The 15848-nt window shown below is 46.1% G+C and overlaps 1 protein-coding gene across 3 annotated transcripts; it reads right to left on the bottom strand.

The window, feature by feature from the left end:
- Window positions 1-7: 7 nt before the first annotated feature.
- Window positions 8-15767, bottom strand: ogal (O-GlcNAcase like). 3 transcript variants are annotated; one of them, XM_071389695.1, is made up of 17 exons: window positions 15315-15767; window positions 12879-12930; window positions 12624-12721; window positions 11868-11998; window positions 11028-11199; window positions 10606-10704; window positions 10290-10429; window positions 7760-7898; window positions 7375-7488; window positions 6890-7158; window positions 4778-4952; window positions 4468-4553; window positions 3623-3715; window positions 2493-2578; window positions 1867-1987; window positions 1557-1674; window positions 8-522 (listed from the first exon to the last, which is right to left on the bottom strand). In XM_071389695.1, the coding sequence occupies exons 1-17, from the start codon at window positions 15388-15390 to the stop codon at window positions 386-388; spliced, it is 2106 nt and encodes a 701-aa protein (XP_071245796.1). In that variant the 5' UTR covers window positions 15391-15767; the 3' UTR covers window positions 8-385. The 3 variants fall into 3 exon arrangements, with proteins under 3 accessions (XP_071245796.1, XP_071245797.1, XP_071245798.1); XM_071389696.1 differs by having other exon boundaries at window positions 7375-7485; XM_071389697.1 differs by lacking the exons at window positions 12879-12930; window positions 15315-15767 and having other exon boundaries at window positions 12628-12721.
- Between the last annotated feature and the right edge of the window lie 81 nt (window positions 15768-15848).

Raw genomic sequence — 15848 nt, 5'->3', positions numbered from 1 at the left:
ATACAGATTCAAATTGGTCAAATCTTTATTGATCACAACATAAAACAGATACAGTACATTAGTTAGATCCTGGTTGATTTAAATGCAATCAATCACTTCAAGTTATCATTCCATTAATATGGGATTGTTCAGGGAAGTCATAATTTAAAACATACCATTAACTGATTGGAATTTACAAAGATACGTTCCACAAATACTCAGTCAAACAATGTGGATCAGATACACATCATCCTATAGTGATTGACACATGGCCATGAAACAATGTTTTTCAATCAAATAAGCAACTGAATTAATCAAACGTTCTCGTCCCTGTTATCCAAAAGGCCATTTTAAAAACCTGATGATGTAGTAGTGCAAGGTGGTTCCCATGGCGACGACTCTTTGTTTACAAGCTGGTTCCCATGGCGATGACGTCCTGAGGCAGCCCTGCCATTTTGAGCGTTGTGAAGGAGCCCAGTTTAGAGTAGAAGTCAAACATCCTCCTGTCACCCTTCCTCAGCTCACAGAACACACCTCTGGAACCTGTAGGAGAGAGAGGGGCGGGGTAGATTCAGATGTTAACTACAGTCAAATGACAATGAGGGGAAAAGAATGAGGAACAAGACAAACTGAACGATGCACCTCATTCTGAATGAGGGGCTGTACATGTTAGTTCTGATAATCCAGCCCTATGCCATCAGGGAGAGAAGCACCATCTGGCATAGACACATCTGATTCATTTCTGGATCAATAACTGAATCCTACTTTATGTTGTGCCAATAGTTAATTCCCCACCTCTAAAGCTGAAAGTGCTTGAACTCCGGTCTGATTACTAATAGGTCAAGGGTATTGTTGAACTCTGACATCATCACGTTGCATAGCAGCCATCACACTAAGCCAGGGTTCTCCAACCCTGTTCCTGGAGAGCTATAGTCCTGTAGGTTCACTCCAACCCTAATCTAGTGCACCTGATTCTAATAATTAGCTGGTTGATCAGCTGCATCAGCTTAGTTACAACTGGGGTTGGAGTGAAAACCTCCAGGAGGGTATCTCTCCAGGAACAGGGTTGGAGTGAAAACCTCCAGGAGGGTATCTCTCCAGGAACAGGGTTGGAGTGAAAACCTCCAGGAGGGTATCTCTCCAGGAACAGGGTTGGAGTGAAAACCTCCAGGAGGTTATCTCTCCAGGAACAGGGTTGGAGTGAAAACCTCCAGGAGAGTATCTCTCCAGGAACAGGGTTGGAGTGAAAACCTCCAGGAGAGTATCTCTCCAGGAACAGGGTTGGAGTGAAAACCTCCAGGAGAGTATCTCTCCAGGAACAGGGTTGGAGTGAAAACCTCCAGGAGGGTATCTCTCCAGGAACAGGGTTGGAGTGAAAACCTCCAGGAGAGTATCTCTCCAGGAACAGGGTTGGAGTGAAAACCTCCAGGAGGGTATCTCTCCAGGAACAGGGTTGGAGACCTGCTCTAGCCTCAGTCAAACAGTGACCAGAAACCCACTGTGCAGGTGCACAACTACAAGGGAGTCAGCCCCCTAATCACAGTAGTGGCACTTGAATATACAAGTTAACAACTCACCACTGGTCTTCATCAACGAGAGCAGGCTGCCAATCATACGCCTGGCGGGGGCGGGGTCTGTAACCCGGGGGTGGAGCTGCATGGTTACCATGGAAGGGAAGTCCCCTGGCAACGCTCTCTACAAGAAGGACGGGGGAGAGGGAGAAAAGATCAAATCGTATTTTCAGAGTCAAGGAACTCCATACAAAACATCTGAAGTAATACAGAGAGACAGAACTACAACCATATAGAATAATGTTGGGGTCAATGATTGAAACGAGACCAAGTCATATTCCAGTGTGTGATTGTGCCGTTGGAACCCAGCGGTTACCTGGTTGTTCAGTGCAGCTGCTGTGGCGTCAGTAAGGCCCAGGGCATAACCACACACCCCCCTCTCATCCTCCAGAACCAGACCACAGCTTGGGGAGGGGCACAGCTGCCCTCCTGCTAGCCTGGGGAGGGGGAGAGGTACACTGGGACATTACATACTGGCTGTCTAGACTGAAGGTCAGGACAAGCGCGCAGTCACATATTGAAGAACACAAACTACTGGCTGATCAGAGACTGTCCAGAGTGGATCATTGGGGAGTCATGCTGTACACACACACACTCCCTCACCCATCACTGATCAGATACTGTCCAGAGTGGATCGTTGGGGAGTCATGCTGTACACACTCCCTCCCTCACCCATCACTGATCAGAGACTGTCCAGAGTGGATCATTGGGGAGTCATGCTGTACACACTCCCTCCCTCACCCATCACTGATCAGAGACTGTCCAGAGTGGATCATTGGGGAGTCATGCTGTACACACTCCCTCCCTCACCCATCACTGATCAGAGACTGTCCAGAGTGGATCATTGGGGAGTCATGCTGTACACTCCCTCACCCATCACTGATCAGAGACTGTCCAGAGTGGATCATTGGGGAGTCATGCTGTACACACTCCCTCCCTCACCCATCACTGATCAGAGCAGGTAGTGCTGCTGCAGGAGCCTTGGCCTCTCCTCTCTGCATCTCCATGTGGATCTTCTGTATCTCAGTCTGAAACAACAGAGATGTTATGAAGACAAAATCAATAAAGATGTCAGCTAGCCGATACATGCCTCACGTATTAGAGGTGGTTTGGTGAACCAAACCTAACGCCCAGGCTAGCTAACGCCCGGGCTAGCTTATAACTACACGCGTTAGCTTCTTCATGCATCAGCTAGCTTCTCAATGAGAATGAAACGAGTCATATTAGCATAATTATTAAAACAATAGAGTACCACAGTATGAGTCAGAATACCCATAAAACCTAGCATCATTCATTTTTCCCATAAGTGATTTTAGAAACACTTAAAATAAGGGCTGTGTTTTGTGTAGGTTTACCCTGGCGTGATGTTCTGATAAACATGTAAATCCCCCCCATCAGACAAGGTGACTTATCAATATATTCGCCTGTATTTACCTCCCAAAAATGTAATGCTAATGTAGCTATCATACAGAACTACAAATGCCATGACATAGACGAGACTGCTGAATCGATGTAGTAATGAATATATTTACTAAAGTTCTTTATATGGACAATTCTGTGGACTGTCTTGTGCAAGTTTCAAATTGACACAATACCTGTTAGCAAAGGTGTCAGCTAGAGATGATGTGCAGGAGCTTGCAGGGATTTGTAGTTTTGCACGATGTCTACTTTGATGCTAATTAGCATTTTTGAATCAGAGTAAATAGAGCCGAATATATTGATTTAAAAAAGTCACCTTGTCCGAGAGAGATTTACATAGTTATCAAAACATCACTCCAGGGTAAACCTACACGAAACACAGCCCTTATTTTAAGTGTTTCTAAAATCCCCTATGGGAAAAATGAATGGAGGAAAAACGTTTGGAACCATTTCCCTTTTTGACTGCTAGGTTTTATGGGAATTATGACGTGTCCACTGTGGTGCTCTATACTACAGGCTTTCGCTCAGTGGGCTAACACAGTCTTATGGCAAAACACTCAGAAGACCTGGTTTCCATTGCCAGTCGGTCCACACGTCTCGTATATTTTAACAGATATGTTATAGTCAGTTCTAGATATATTGAAATAACTAACCTTGTCTTCTGGGCAGAAGGGTCGTATAGAATACACTGATGTCATAGGAGGGTGGCGGAACAGATCTCTGTTACCATGGCAAGGCAGCATTCTCTAAACAATAAACAACAGCAATACTATCGTCATCAACCAGTCAGTACCAAGTCAATGATCTCTTTGTTATGCCTGAGAGATCAATGGCTCTGTCTAGGTGGTTGTCTGATCCCCTGTGTGTGTGTGTGGCTTGTCATTGAGTGTTGATCTGTGATGTGAATGTGACAGCAGAAGTACATACAGCTGTAGTGTGTTCTGTGTGGTGCATCACATTGTACTCGTAGACAAATAGTAGCAAAAGGTGAATGTGGAACTTTTGTTGCACACATCCAGTAACAATTTTGGGTGGGATATGGGGGTTAAAGGGGTGGAATATGGGGGTTAAAGGGGTGGGATATGGGGGTTAAAGGGGTGGGATATGGGGGTTAAAGGGGTGGATGATGGGGGTTAAAGGGGTGGATGATGGGGGTTAAAGGGGTGGGATATGGGGGTTAAAGGGGTGGATGATGGGGGTTAAAGGGGTGGGATATGGGGGTTAAAGGGGTGGGATATGGGATTTAAAGGGGTGGGATATGGGGGTTAAAGGGGTGGGATATGGGGGTTAAAGGGGGCGGATATGGGGGTTAAAGGGGTGGGATATGGGGGTTAAAGGGGTGGGATATGGGGGTTAAAGGGGGCGGATGATGGGGGTTAAAGGGGTGGGATATGGGGGTTAAAGGGGTGGGATATGGGGGTTAAAGGGGTGGATGATGGGGGTTAAAAGGGTGGGATATGGGGGTTAAAGGGGTGGATGATGGGGGTAAGCGCCGTACCTGGAACTCCCCGGAGAGACCCCCTCTAAACCCCCAGGGCTCTGGGTCGTCAGTCATCACCTGGCCTGAGGGCCTACTCTGCCCCCCTGTGGACACAAACAATTTTACACTTAAATGATACATCAACCAATATGCTTATTGCCTACTGCATACAGCTCCTTGTACTGCAACATACAATAACGCAGTGACCTACACAACAACATACTATATGGGTCTCTCCCCCCCCGCAGCCACGCCCGTTGTACTTAATTATTTTGCGGCGCCGCTTCATGTGTCTCACACACACACTATTTCCCCCCCCCCGTTGTACCTAATTGTTTGACGTAGGCGCGGGCCAGGGTGACACCACTCTTAATGTCACAGATGTAGTTGTAGAGGTCGTAGAGGATGCTCCGGTTGGGGGCGTTGGACAGACGGTTAAACATGGTAAACACAGCAACACACATCACGTCAAAACACTTGGCCCTGGAACGCCACTCTGCTGTCTGTAGAGAGGGAGAGAGGGGACCGAGAGATACATGGAGACAGAGAGACAGAGTTAGTGAGAAAGAGAAAGAGGGTGTGTGTGTTAGAGAAAGTTGTCAATGTAGGTTCTTACAATTTCCACATCAATAAAGATACTTAAATTATTACATTGATTGAGTCTGTCCCACTCAGTCCTTGTCTCTATATCCCGCACTGCCTCAGTCCCTTCAGCCAGTCCAGTCCCAACACACACACTCCTCACCATCTCAGTCCCAACACACACACTCCTCACCATCTCAGTCCCAACACACACACTCCTCACCATCTCAGCCAGTCCAGTCCCAACACACACACTCCTCACCATCTCAGTCCCAACACACACACTCCTCATCATCTCAGTCCCAACACACACACTCCTCACCATCTCAGTCCCAACACACACACTCCTCACCATCTCAGTCCAGTCCCAACACACACACTCCTCGCCATCTCAGTCCCAACACACACACTCCTCGCCATCTCAGTCCCAACACACACTCCTCACCATCTCAGTCCCAACACACACACTCCTCACCATCTCAGTCCCAACACACACACTCCTCACCATCTCAGTCCCAACACACACACTCCTCACCATCTCAGTCCAGTCCCAACACACACACTCCTCACCATCTCAGTCCAGTCCCAACACACACACTCCTCACCATCTCAGTCCCAACACACACACTCCTCACCATCTCAGTCCCAACACACACACTCCTCACCATCTCAGTCCCAACACACACACTCCTCACCATCTCAGTCCCAACACACACACTCCTCACCATCTCAGTCCAGTCCCAACACACACACTCCTCACCATCTCAGTCCCAACACACACACACTCCTCACCATCCCAGTCCCAACACACACACTCTTCACCATCTCAGTCCAGTCCCAACACACACACTCCTCACCATCTCAGTCCCAACACACACACTCCTCACCATCTCAGTCCAGTCCCAACACACACACTACTCACCATCTCAGTCCAGTCCCAACACACACACTACTCACCATCTCAGCCCAGTCCCAACACACACACACTCCTCACCATCTCAGTCCCAACACACACACTCTTCACCATCTCAGTCCAGTCCCAACACACACACTCCTCACCATCTCAGTCCCAACACACACACTCCTCACCATCTCAGTCCCAACACACACACTCCTCACCATCTCAGTCCCAACACACACACTCCTCACCATCTCAGTCCCAACACACACACTCCTCACCATCTCAGTCCCAACACACACACTCCTCACCATCTCAGTCCCAACACACACTCCTCACCATCTCAGTCCCAACACACACACTCCTCACCATCTCAGTCCCAACACACACACTCCTCACCATCTCAGTCCAGTCCCAACACACACACTCCTCACCATCTCAGTCCCAACACACACACTCCTCACCATCTCAGTCCCAACACACACACTCCTCACCATCTCAGTCCAGTCCCAACACACACACTCCTCACCATCTCAGTCCCAACACACACACTCCTCACCATCTCAGTCCCAACACACACACACTCCTCACCATCCCAGTCCCAACACACACACTCTTCACCATCTCAGTCCAGTCCCAACACACACACTCCTCACCATCTCAGTCCCAACACACACACACTCCTCACCATCTCAGTCCCAACACACACACTCTTCACCATCTCAGTCCAGTCCCAACACACACACTCCTCACCATCTCAGTCCCAACACACACACTCCTCACCATCTCAGTCCAGTCCCAACACACACACTACTCACCATCTCAGTCCAGTCCCAACACACACACTCCTCACCATCTCAGTCCAGTCCCAACACACACACTCCTCACCATCTCAGTCCAGTCCCAACACACACACTCCTCACCATCTCAGCCCAGTCCCAACACACACACACTCCTCACCATCTCAGTCTCTGCCTCTGCCACTGCTTCTCTGTGTGCTTTCAGCCAGTCCAGTTCCGTCAGCATGGTTCTAGCAGTAGAACCGTGTTCATACGGCAGGTAGAACAGTTCTGAGAGTAGCTGGAGATCGTCCAGGGTCAGGGGTTCTGCTGTGAACAGGGGGTTGTCCCCAGAACCTGGCACGTACACGGGGTCTCCCACGTCAGTCTGCATGGGCTCTTCGTCAGAGGACTCTTTCTTCAGGTGGGTGGGGTTCAGAGGTCGAGGGCCTGAGGTGAAGACGACAGCCAGAGAGTTAATTCATCTGTTTTATCTCTTCACAATGAATAGATGTAATTAAAAAGTGGATCTGTAATCACGGTCCTCATGGAGACTATGATGTGTTGTTTTTGTCAAGTTTTCATGTGTTTGCCCACGAGGGGATAAATAAAGTTGTATTGAATTGAATGTTGAAGCTGCTTGGTTGGTCATCTTTCCCTCTGTACCTCCAGGCTGGTCCGTGCTGAGGAACTCCTGTAGCCAGTCAGTCAGGGCCAGGGTGAGGGCTCTCCTGGGGCTGTAGCAGGGGTCTGAACCTGCCTCATCATCATCATCACCTGCTGGGGCGATGACATAGTTTAGGGTTAGTTTAACTCATTGGCATTGTGGTTCATCCTAAGATTGGAAGGTTGGGGGTTCAATCCCCCCGGTTGAGTCATACCAAAGACTCTAAAAATGGGTGCCGATGCCTCTCTGCATGGCACTCAGTGGATGGATTGGGGGCAAGGCCCTGAGATAGACTGGCGTCCTGTCCAGGGGTTATTTGTACATCAAGCTGCCTCACATAAGACATTAAAAGGAGTAAAACAGTAACACCTCATAGATACTCACTCATCTCCACGTCTCTCTGTCCTCCTCCAGACCGGCACCACGTCGCCAGGTTGTGGATCGCCACGAAGTTAGGGTAGTACTCACAGTTAGGGTTGGTCAGCACCCCTCTCAGCTTGGGGATCAGGTCTGTGGGACGATCCTAAGGAGAGGAAGAAATGTAGCGAATTAGGGGGGTTCAACCTGACCGGGAAACTATCCAAGGTGGATTAATGGAGAAACAAGCTGGATCTGTGATGAAGGTTTGAAAGACACTGTTGGCAGCAGGGTTGGTTGGGTTCAATTCAGGCTCACCTCCTTGTGAACTTGCCTGAATTGAAATTGTTCCCAAGACCCCACTAGAAGAGGACCACAGTAGTGGAGGAGAACAACTTCTCTTTTATTCTACATCTACTATAAACATGATGGAACACTGCTGATGGAACACTGCTGATGGAACACTGTTTATAGTGCAATAGCAGTGCATTATATAGGCAATAGTGGTTGAAAAGACAATAATTATCATAAACTTTCCACAATAGAAGGTGAATAGAAAAGCGTATTAATTATATAAACCTTGTATGGTCTCATCCTCTGGGGTCATAGTATTAATAATAGACACCTTGTATGGTCTCATCCCCTGGGGTCGTAGTATTAATAATAGACACCTTGTATGGTCTCATCCCCTGGGGTCATAGTATTAATAATAGACACCTTGTATGGTCTCATCCTCTGGGGTCATAGTATTAATTATATAAACCTTGTATGGTCTCATCCTCTGGGGTCGTAGTATTAATAATAGACACCTTGTATGGTCTCATCCTCTGGGGTCATAGTATTAATAATAGAAGCCTTGTATGGTCTCATCCTCTGGGGTCGTAGTATTAATAATAGACACCTTGTATGGTCTCATCCTCTGGGGTCGTAGTATTAATAATAGACACCTTGTATGGTCTCATCCCCTGGGGTCGTAGTATTAATAATAGACACCTTGTATGGTCTCATCCCCTGGGGTCATAGTATTAATAATAGACACCTTGTATGGTCTCATCCTCTGGGGTCATAGTATTAATTATATAAACCTTGTATGGTCTCATCCTCTGGGGTCGTAGTATTAATAATAGACACCTTGTATGGTCTCATCCTCTGGGGTCATAGTATTAATAATAGAAGCCTTGTATGGTCTCATCCTCTGGGGTCGTAGTATTAATAATAGACACCTTGTATGGTCTCATCCTCTGGGGTCGTAGTATTAATAATAGACACCTTGTATGGTCTCATCCTCTGGGGTCGTAGTATTAATAATAGAAGCCTTGTATGGTCTCATCCTCTGGGGTCGTAGTATTAATAATAGACACCTTGTATGGTCTCATCCTCTGGGGTCGTAGTATTAATTATATAAACCTTGCATGGTCTCATCCTCTGGGGTCATAGTATTAATAATAGACACCGTGTATGGTCTCATCCTCTGGGGTCGTAGTATTAATAATAGACACATTGTAAGGTCTCATCCTCTGGGGTCATAATATTAATAATAGACACCTTGTATGGTCTCATCCTCTGGGGTCATAGTATTAATAATAGAAGCCTTGTATGGTCTCATCCTCTGGGGTCGTAGTATTAATAATAGACACCTTGTATGGTCTCATCCTCTGGGGTCGTAGTATTAATAATAGACACCTTGTATAGTCTCATCCTCTGGGGTCATAATATTAATAATAGACACCTTGTATGGTCTCATCCTCTGGGGTCGTAGTATTAATAATAGACACCTTGTATGGTCTCATCCTCTGGGGTCGTAGTATTAATAATAGACACCTTGTATAGTCTCATCCTCTGGGGTCATAGTATTAATAATAGACACCTTGTATGGTCTCATCCTCTGCGGTCATACTATTAACGATAGACACCTTGTATGGTCTCATCCTCTGGGGTCGTAGTATTAATAATAGACACCTTGTATGGTCTCATCCTCTGCGGTCATAGTATTAATAATAGACACCTTGTATGGTCTCATCCTCTGGGGTCGTAGTATTAATAATAGACACCTTGTATGGTCTCATCCTCTGGGGTCATAGTATTAATAATAGACACCTTGTATGGTCTCATCCTCTGGGGTCATAGTATTAATAATAGACACCTTGTATGGTCTCATCCTCTGGGGTCATAGTATTAATAATAGACACCTTGTATGGTCTCATCCTCTGGGGTCATAGTATTAATAATAGACACCTTGTATGGTCTCATCCTCTGGGGTCGTAGTATTAATAATAGACACCTTGTATGGTCTCATCCTCTGGGGTCATAGTATTAATAATAGACACCTTGTATGGTCTCATCCTCTGGGGTCATAGTATTAATAATAGACACCTTGTATGGTCTCATCCTCTGGGGTCATAGTATTAATAATAGACACCTTGTATGGTCTCATCCTCTGGGGTCGTAGTATTAATAATAGACACCTTGTATGGTCTCATCCTCTGGGGTCGTAGTATTAATAATAGACACCTTATATAGTCTCATCCTCTGGGGTCATAGTATAAATAATAGACACCTTGTATGGTCCCATGAAGATTCTCTGGGGGTCGTAGTCATTGGCGTGGATGTTGTCCCAGATAACCGGCGCCCTCTTCAGGACAGAGGACACCTCTACAATGGATTCTACAGTGATGTGGTGCGACACCACCTTTGGACCTGCAGGACAGGATAGCATAGAGTGGGTTAGATTGGATGCCTGATAGTCTTAACAATGTGCATTGTAATGTCCTTAAAACTCCCTCATCCGAGGAAACATTCCAGGAGCAAAATTTACCAAACAGACTATAGTTGGAAAACAACATGAAGGAAAGTGACTTCCTGTCTGCTCTCACCTGTCCAGAGAACATCAATCCCAGGTAGGAGGTTCTCTCCCACAGTGTGAAGGTAGGCCGACTGGGAGACGTTAGGAGTGCAGAATGCTGCACAGTAATCTGAAACAAACCACAACACACACAGACATTCTAGTCCTTGACGACACTTGCAAAAAGCAGCAAATTGTGAGAAAATAAATCTTTTTTATTGAATTTTAAAACAGGGTGTGTCCAATATGGCTGCCAGCAACCAACATGTAATGGAACACTGCTTTTAATTACAATGACATTCTCATTGTGCGGTTGTCTGACATTGGAATGTTGATATGGAATTGGAATGTCCATTCTAGATCCTTCTGATTCTATTTCTATGGGTCTGACTGACCGTTTGTCCATTCTAGATCATTCTGATTCTGTGGTGATGGTCTGACCTCTGACCTCACCTGTGGGGCAGAAGAGGAAGGTGTCAGGCTGTCCCAGGTGTTTGAACACCTCGTTGGTGACAGCTACCTGGGCGTGGGCGAACGAGCTGAATGCCTGCTTGTCCGCCGGACACATCTCTGTCTCGATGTCGTCGAAGAGGAGGGAGAAGGAACTGCAGCCAAACCCACTCACCTGGAAGAGGAGAGGGGAGGAGAAATCAGCTTTCCTCACAGGCCACACTTTCTCTCTAAACATACTTCTAGAACCCCACCTGACCTGGTCCAGTTCTAGGCTACCATACTTCTAGAACCCCAGCTGGTCCCGTTCTAGGCTACCATACTTCTAGAACCCCACCTGGTCCAGTTCTAGGCTACCATACTTCTAGAACCCCAGCTGGTCCCGTTCTAGGCTACCATACTTCTAGAACCCCACCTGGTCCCGTTCTAGGCTACCATACTTCTAGAACATCACTTGGTCCAGTTCTAGGCTACCATAGTTCTGGAACATCACTTGGTCCAGTTCTAGGCTACCATAGTTCTGGAACATCACTTGGTCCAGTTCTAGGTTACCATGGTTCTGGAACATCACTTGGTCCAGTTCTAGGCTACCATAGTTCTAGAACATCACTTGGTCCAGTTCTAGGCTACCATAGTTCTAGAACATCACTTGGTCCAGTTCTAGGTTACCATGGTTCTGGAACATCACTTGGTCCAGTTCTAGGCTACCATAGTTCTAGAACATCACTTGGTCCAGTTCTAGGCTACCATAGTTCTAGAACATCACTTGGTCCAGTTCTAGGTTACCATGGTTCTGGAACATCACTTGGTCCAGTTCTAGGCTACCATAGTTTAGAACATCACCTGGTCCAGTTTCCTCTTCAGGGTGGCCACCTCTTTGGGGTTGGAGAATGTGATGTCCAGTCCAGGGGAGATGGCGTAGATGAAGTCCACTCCGTTCTTCTTCGCTGCAGTTATCAGAGCAACCAGTTTCTCTGGAACAGAAGATTAACATTCACCCCAAATGGCACCCTATTCCCTTTATTGTGCACTACTTTTGACCAGGTCAAAGGTCGTGCATTATATATCCTGTACATACTGTATAGATTAGGGAAGAGGGTGCCACGTCAGTTTTTTAAAAATACAATTTTACCTTCACTTTACCAGGTAAATGGATTGACAAGAACACATTTTATTTGTCCATGTCTCAAAATGACTAACTATACCCTAAAGACGTGCACCATCTACTTTTACTATTTAGGGGAAATGGTGTCATTCAAGACAGAGGCTTTTACAACAATGCGTTGGTTGCTAAGTAGATCAATTCAATCTAAGTAGATCAAAGGTAAAGGGGAGTGGATCTTCAGGTCAAAGTGAGGGCATCAACGATGATCTGACATGACAACATATCAACAGACACAATATGGAGCTGCGTCTCCTAGGCAACGCCACAACAACAACAACACACATCACAATCACTATGTCTCTTATCTGAACTAAGGGTGGGGTGTAACTAGGTGGTACTGATGTAGGGGTCAGGGGTTTGCAACGCTGTGTGTGTGTGTGTGTGTGTGTGTGTGTGTGTGTGTGTGTGTGTGTGTGACGCGGTGTCCTCCTAACCTGCCTCCTCAGGTGAGTACAGGTCCCTCCAGTACATTCTGTGTTTGTAGTCATCTTTAGGGGCGTAGAGGTACGTGTTCAGACCCCACTTCTGCTCCCTATACAAACAAACACACTGTATGAGACACTTCCCGCAAAGCAACAACTTCCTGTAAGGACTGGATAGGTGAAAGAAACACGTGGATAATAAGTTCCCTGTGAAGAAGAAGGAGAGAAAGAGTATGGGTGAGTGTGTGTTTAGAAATGGTTTACTACCTCTGGAAAAGCTCAGTCCTCTGTTCCATAGTCCATGGTCGCCCGTAAAAGCCTGAGTGAAGCAAAGGTCATATAAACTGTTACAGTTGTCATGCATAACGTGGAGCACAGAGCACGCGAAGCTGTCATCAAGGCACAGGGTGGCTACTTTGAAGAATATAAAATATATTTTGATTTGTTGAACACTTTTTAGGTTACTACATGATTCCATATGTGCTATTTCATAGTTTTGATGTCTTGACTATTATTCTACAATGTAGAAAATTGTAAAAAATAAAGAAAAACCCTGTAATGTGTAGGTGTGTCCAAACCTTTGAATGGTACTGTATATATATCAGGGATGGGTAACTCCGGTCCTCCAGAGCCTGATTGGTCACTCTTCTTGCCTCAGCTAACACACCTGACTCCAATGATCAACTAATAGTGATCTTCAGTTTAGAATGCAATTAGGTTAAATCAGCTGTGTTTGCTAGAGATAGGGGGAACGTGACACCACTCCACCCCTCAGCACTGGAGTTTCCCCATCCCTGATATAAACTCAGCCAAAAAAGAAACGTCCCTTTTTCAGGACCCTGTCTTTCAAAGATAATTCGTAAAAATCTAAATCACTTCACAGATCTTCATTGTAAAGGGGTTAAACACTGTTTCCCATGCTTGTTCAATGAACCATAAAATATTAATGAACATGCACCTGTGAAACGGTCGTTAAGACACTAACAGCTTACAGACGGTAAGCAATTAAGGTCACAGTTATGAAAACTTAGGACACTAAAGAGGCCTTTCTACTGACTCTGAAAAACACCAAAAGAAAGATGCCCAGGGTCCCTGCTCATCTGCATGAACGTGCCTTAGGCATGCTGCAAGGAGGCATGAGGACTGTAGATGTGGCCAGGGCAATAAATTGTGATGTCCGTACTGTGAGATGCCTAAGACAGCGCTACAGGGAGACAGGACGTACAGTTGAACATTCTCGCAGTGGCACGTGTAACAACACCTGCACAGGATCGGTACATCCGAACATCACACCTGTGGGACAGGTACAGGATGGCAACAACAACTGCCCGAGTTACACCAGGAACGCACAATCCCTCCATCAGTGCTCAGACTGTCCGCAATAGGCTGAGAGAGGCTGGACGGAGGGCTTGTAGGCCTGTTGTAAGGCAGGTCCTCACCAGACATCACCGGCAACAACGTCGCCTATGGGCACAAACCCACCGTTGCTGGACCAGACAGGACTGGCAAAAAGTGCTCTTCACTGACGAGACGCGGTTTTGTCTCACCAGGGGTGATGGTCGGATTCGCGTTTATCGTCGAAGAAATGAGAGTTACACCGAGGCCTGTACTCTGGAGCGGGATCGATTTGGAGGTGGAGGGTCCGTCATGGTCTGGGGCGGTGTGTCACAGCATCATCGGACTGAGCTTGTGGTCATTGCAGGCAATCTCAACGCTGTGCATGATAGGGAAGACATTTTCCTCTGTCATGTGGTACCCTTCCTGCAGGCTCATCCTGACATGACCCTCCAGCATGACAATGCCACCAGCCATACTGCTTGTTCTGTGCGTGATTTCCTGCAAGACCGGAATGTCAGTGTTCTGCCATGGCCAGCGAAGAGCCCGGATCTCAATCCCATTGAGTACGTCTGGGAACTGTTGAATCGGAGGGTGAGGGCTAGGGCCATTCCCCCCAGAAATGTCCGGGAACTTGCAGGTGCCTTGGTGGAAGAGTGGGGTAACATCTCACAGCAAGAACTGGAAAATCTGGTGCAGTCCATGAGGAGGAGATGCACTGCAGTACTTAATGCAGCTGGTGGCCACACCAGATACCGACTGTTACTTTTGATTTTGACCCCCTTTTGTCCAGGGACACATTCTGTTTCTGTTAGTCACATGTCTGTGGAACTTGTTCAGTTTATGTCTCAGTTGTTGAATCTTATGTTCATACAAATATTTACACGTTAAGTTTGCTGAAAATAAACGCAGTTGACAGTGAGAGAACGTTTCTTTTTTTGCTGCGTTTAAAATGTCTTCATAGAACTAGAATGTCCTCATAGAACTAGAATGTACTCATAGAACTTGAATGTATTCATAGAACTTGAAATTATTCATAGAACTAGAATGTCCTCAGATAATCCAAATGTCCTCATAGAATTTGAATGTCTTTATACAATTACAATGTCTTAATAGATCTAAAATGCCCTCCTAAAATTAGAAAATAAACGCAGTTGACAGTGAGAGGACGTTTCTTTTTTTGCTGAATTTATATGGTATATACAAATATACCATATTATTATAATCTGACACATGCACTGAAATGTGTGGCTTAATGTAACTACATTGAATCAAACCAGACACTATTTGTAGGCCTTTCCTACAGCAAGCTATTTGATTGACATCTTACAGTAGACCATTTGACGTGATGACGAGTAGAACTCTCACCTTCCACCACACCACTGATGAACCTGCGGGTCTTCCCCGTCTCAGCTGCCGCCTTGGAAGCGCTCGGCTTCGGCATGGTTTTCTCCAAGTTCTAGGTAGTTTCAATTTGTGTACCTGTCCCGGAGATGATTTGATCAGGCGTTAGATGAAGCCTTTAGTAGCACATCGAGCTAGGTAAAGTTAGTCAATGACACTCGATCACTCAAAACGGCCTAGCTGTGTTTGTGTCAACCACGTAGCTCTGCATAGGATTTTATTAGCATGATAGTTATGAGTTCCTTATTGCTCCCTAGTGCGCAGACTCAGTAGCTCGCCAAATAAAGCGATATAAGTTGTGCTACAGAATTAGACAGTGGAATGCCAATCATAGGAAGAATCATAATTAAAAGTCGAGAAAATATTGTTTTAGTTAACCATGCGCAATCGTGGATCGATCGATGTAGGGCTTCTGGTTGGTGCGTGCTTAAAGAGACAGTGTACAATTTCCTTTAAAGGGTCCGCTCTCCATCTTATCAACGTGCAAATAAAAAAAAT

This window comes from Salvelinus alpinus, chromosome 2 (genome assembly GCF_045679555.1).
Source record: "Salvelinus alpinus chromosome 2, SLU_Salpinus.1, whole genome shotgun sequence".
In the NCBI taxonomy this organism is placed as follows: domain Eukaryota; kingdom Metazoa; phylum Chordata; class Actinopteri; order Salmoniformes; family Salmonidae; genus Salvelinus; species Salvelinus alpinus.
The sequence above is the reverse complement of the archived record's forward strand: the minus strand, read 5'-3'. Positions and strand labels throughout refer to the sequence as shown.

Coding starts and splice junctions, on each gene's coding strand:
- ogal (XM_071389695.1), bottom strand. CDS start 15,390: ATGCCGAAGCCGAGCGCTTCCAAGGCGGCAGCTGAGACGGGGAAGACC. Junction 3,716..4,467: donor GTCTCTCCGGGGAGTTCCAG/GTACGGCGCTTA, acceptor TTTATTGTTTAG/AGAATGCTGCCTTGCCATGG. Junction 1,675..1,866: donor CAGCTGCACTGAACAACCAG/GTAACCGCTGGG, acceptor TCCTTCTTGTAG/AGAGCGTTGCCAGGGGACTT.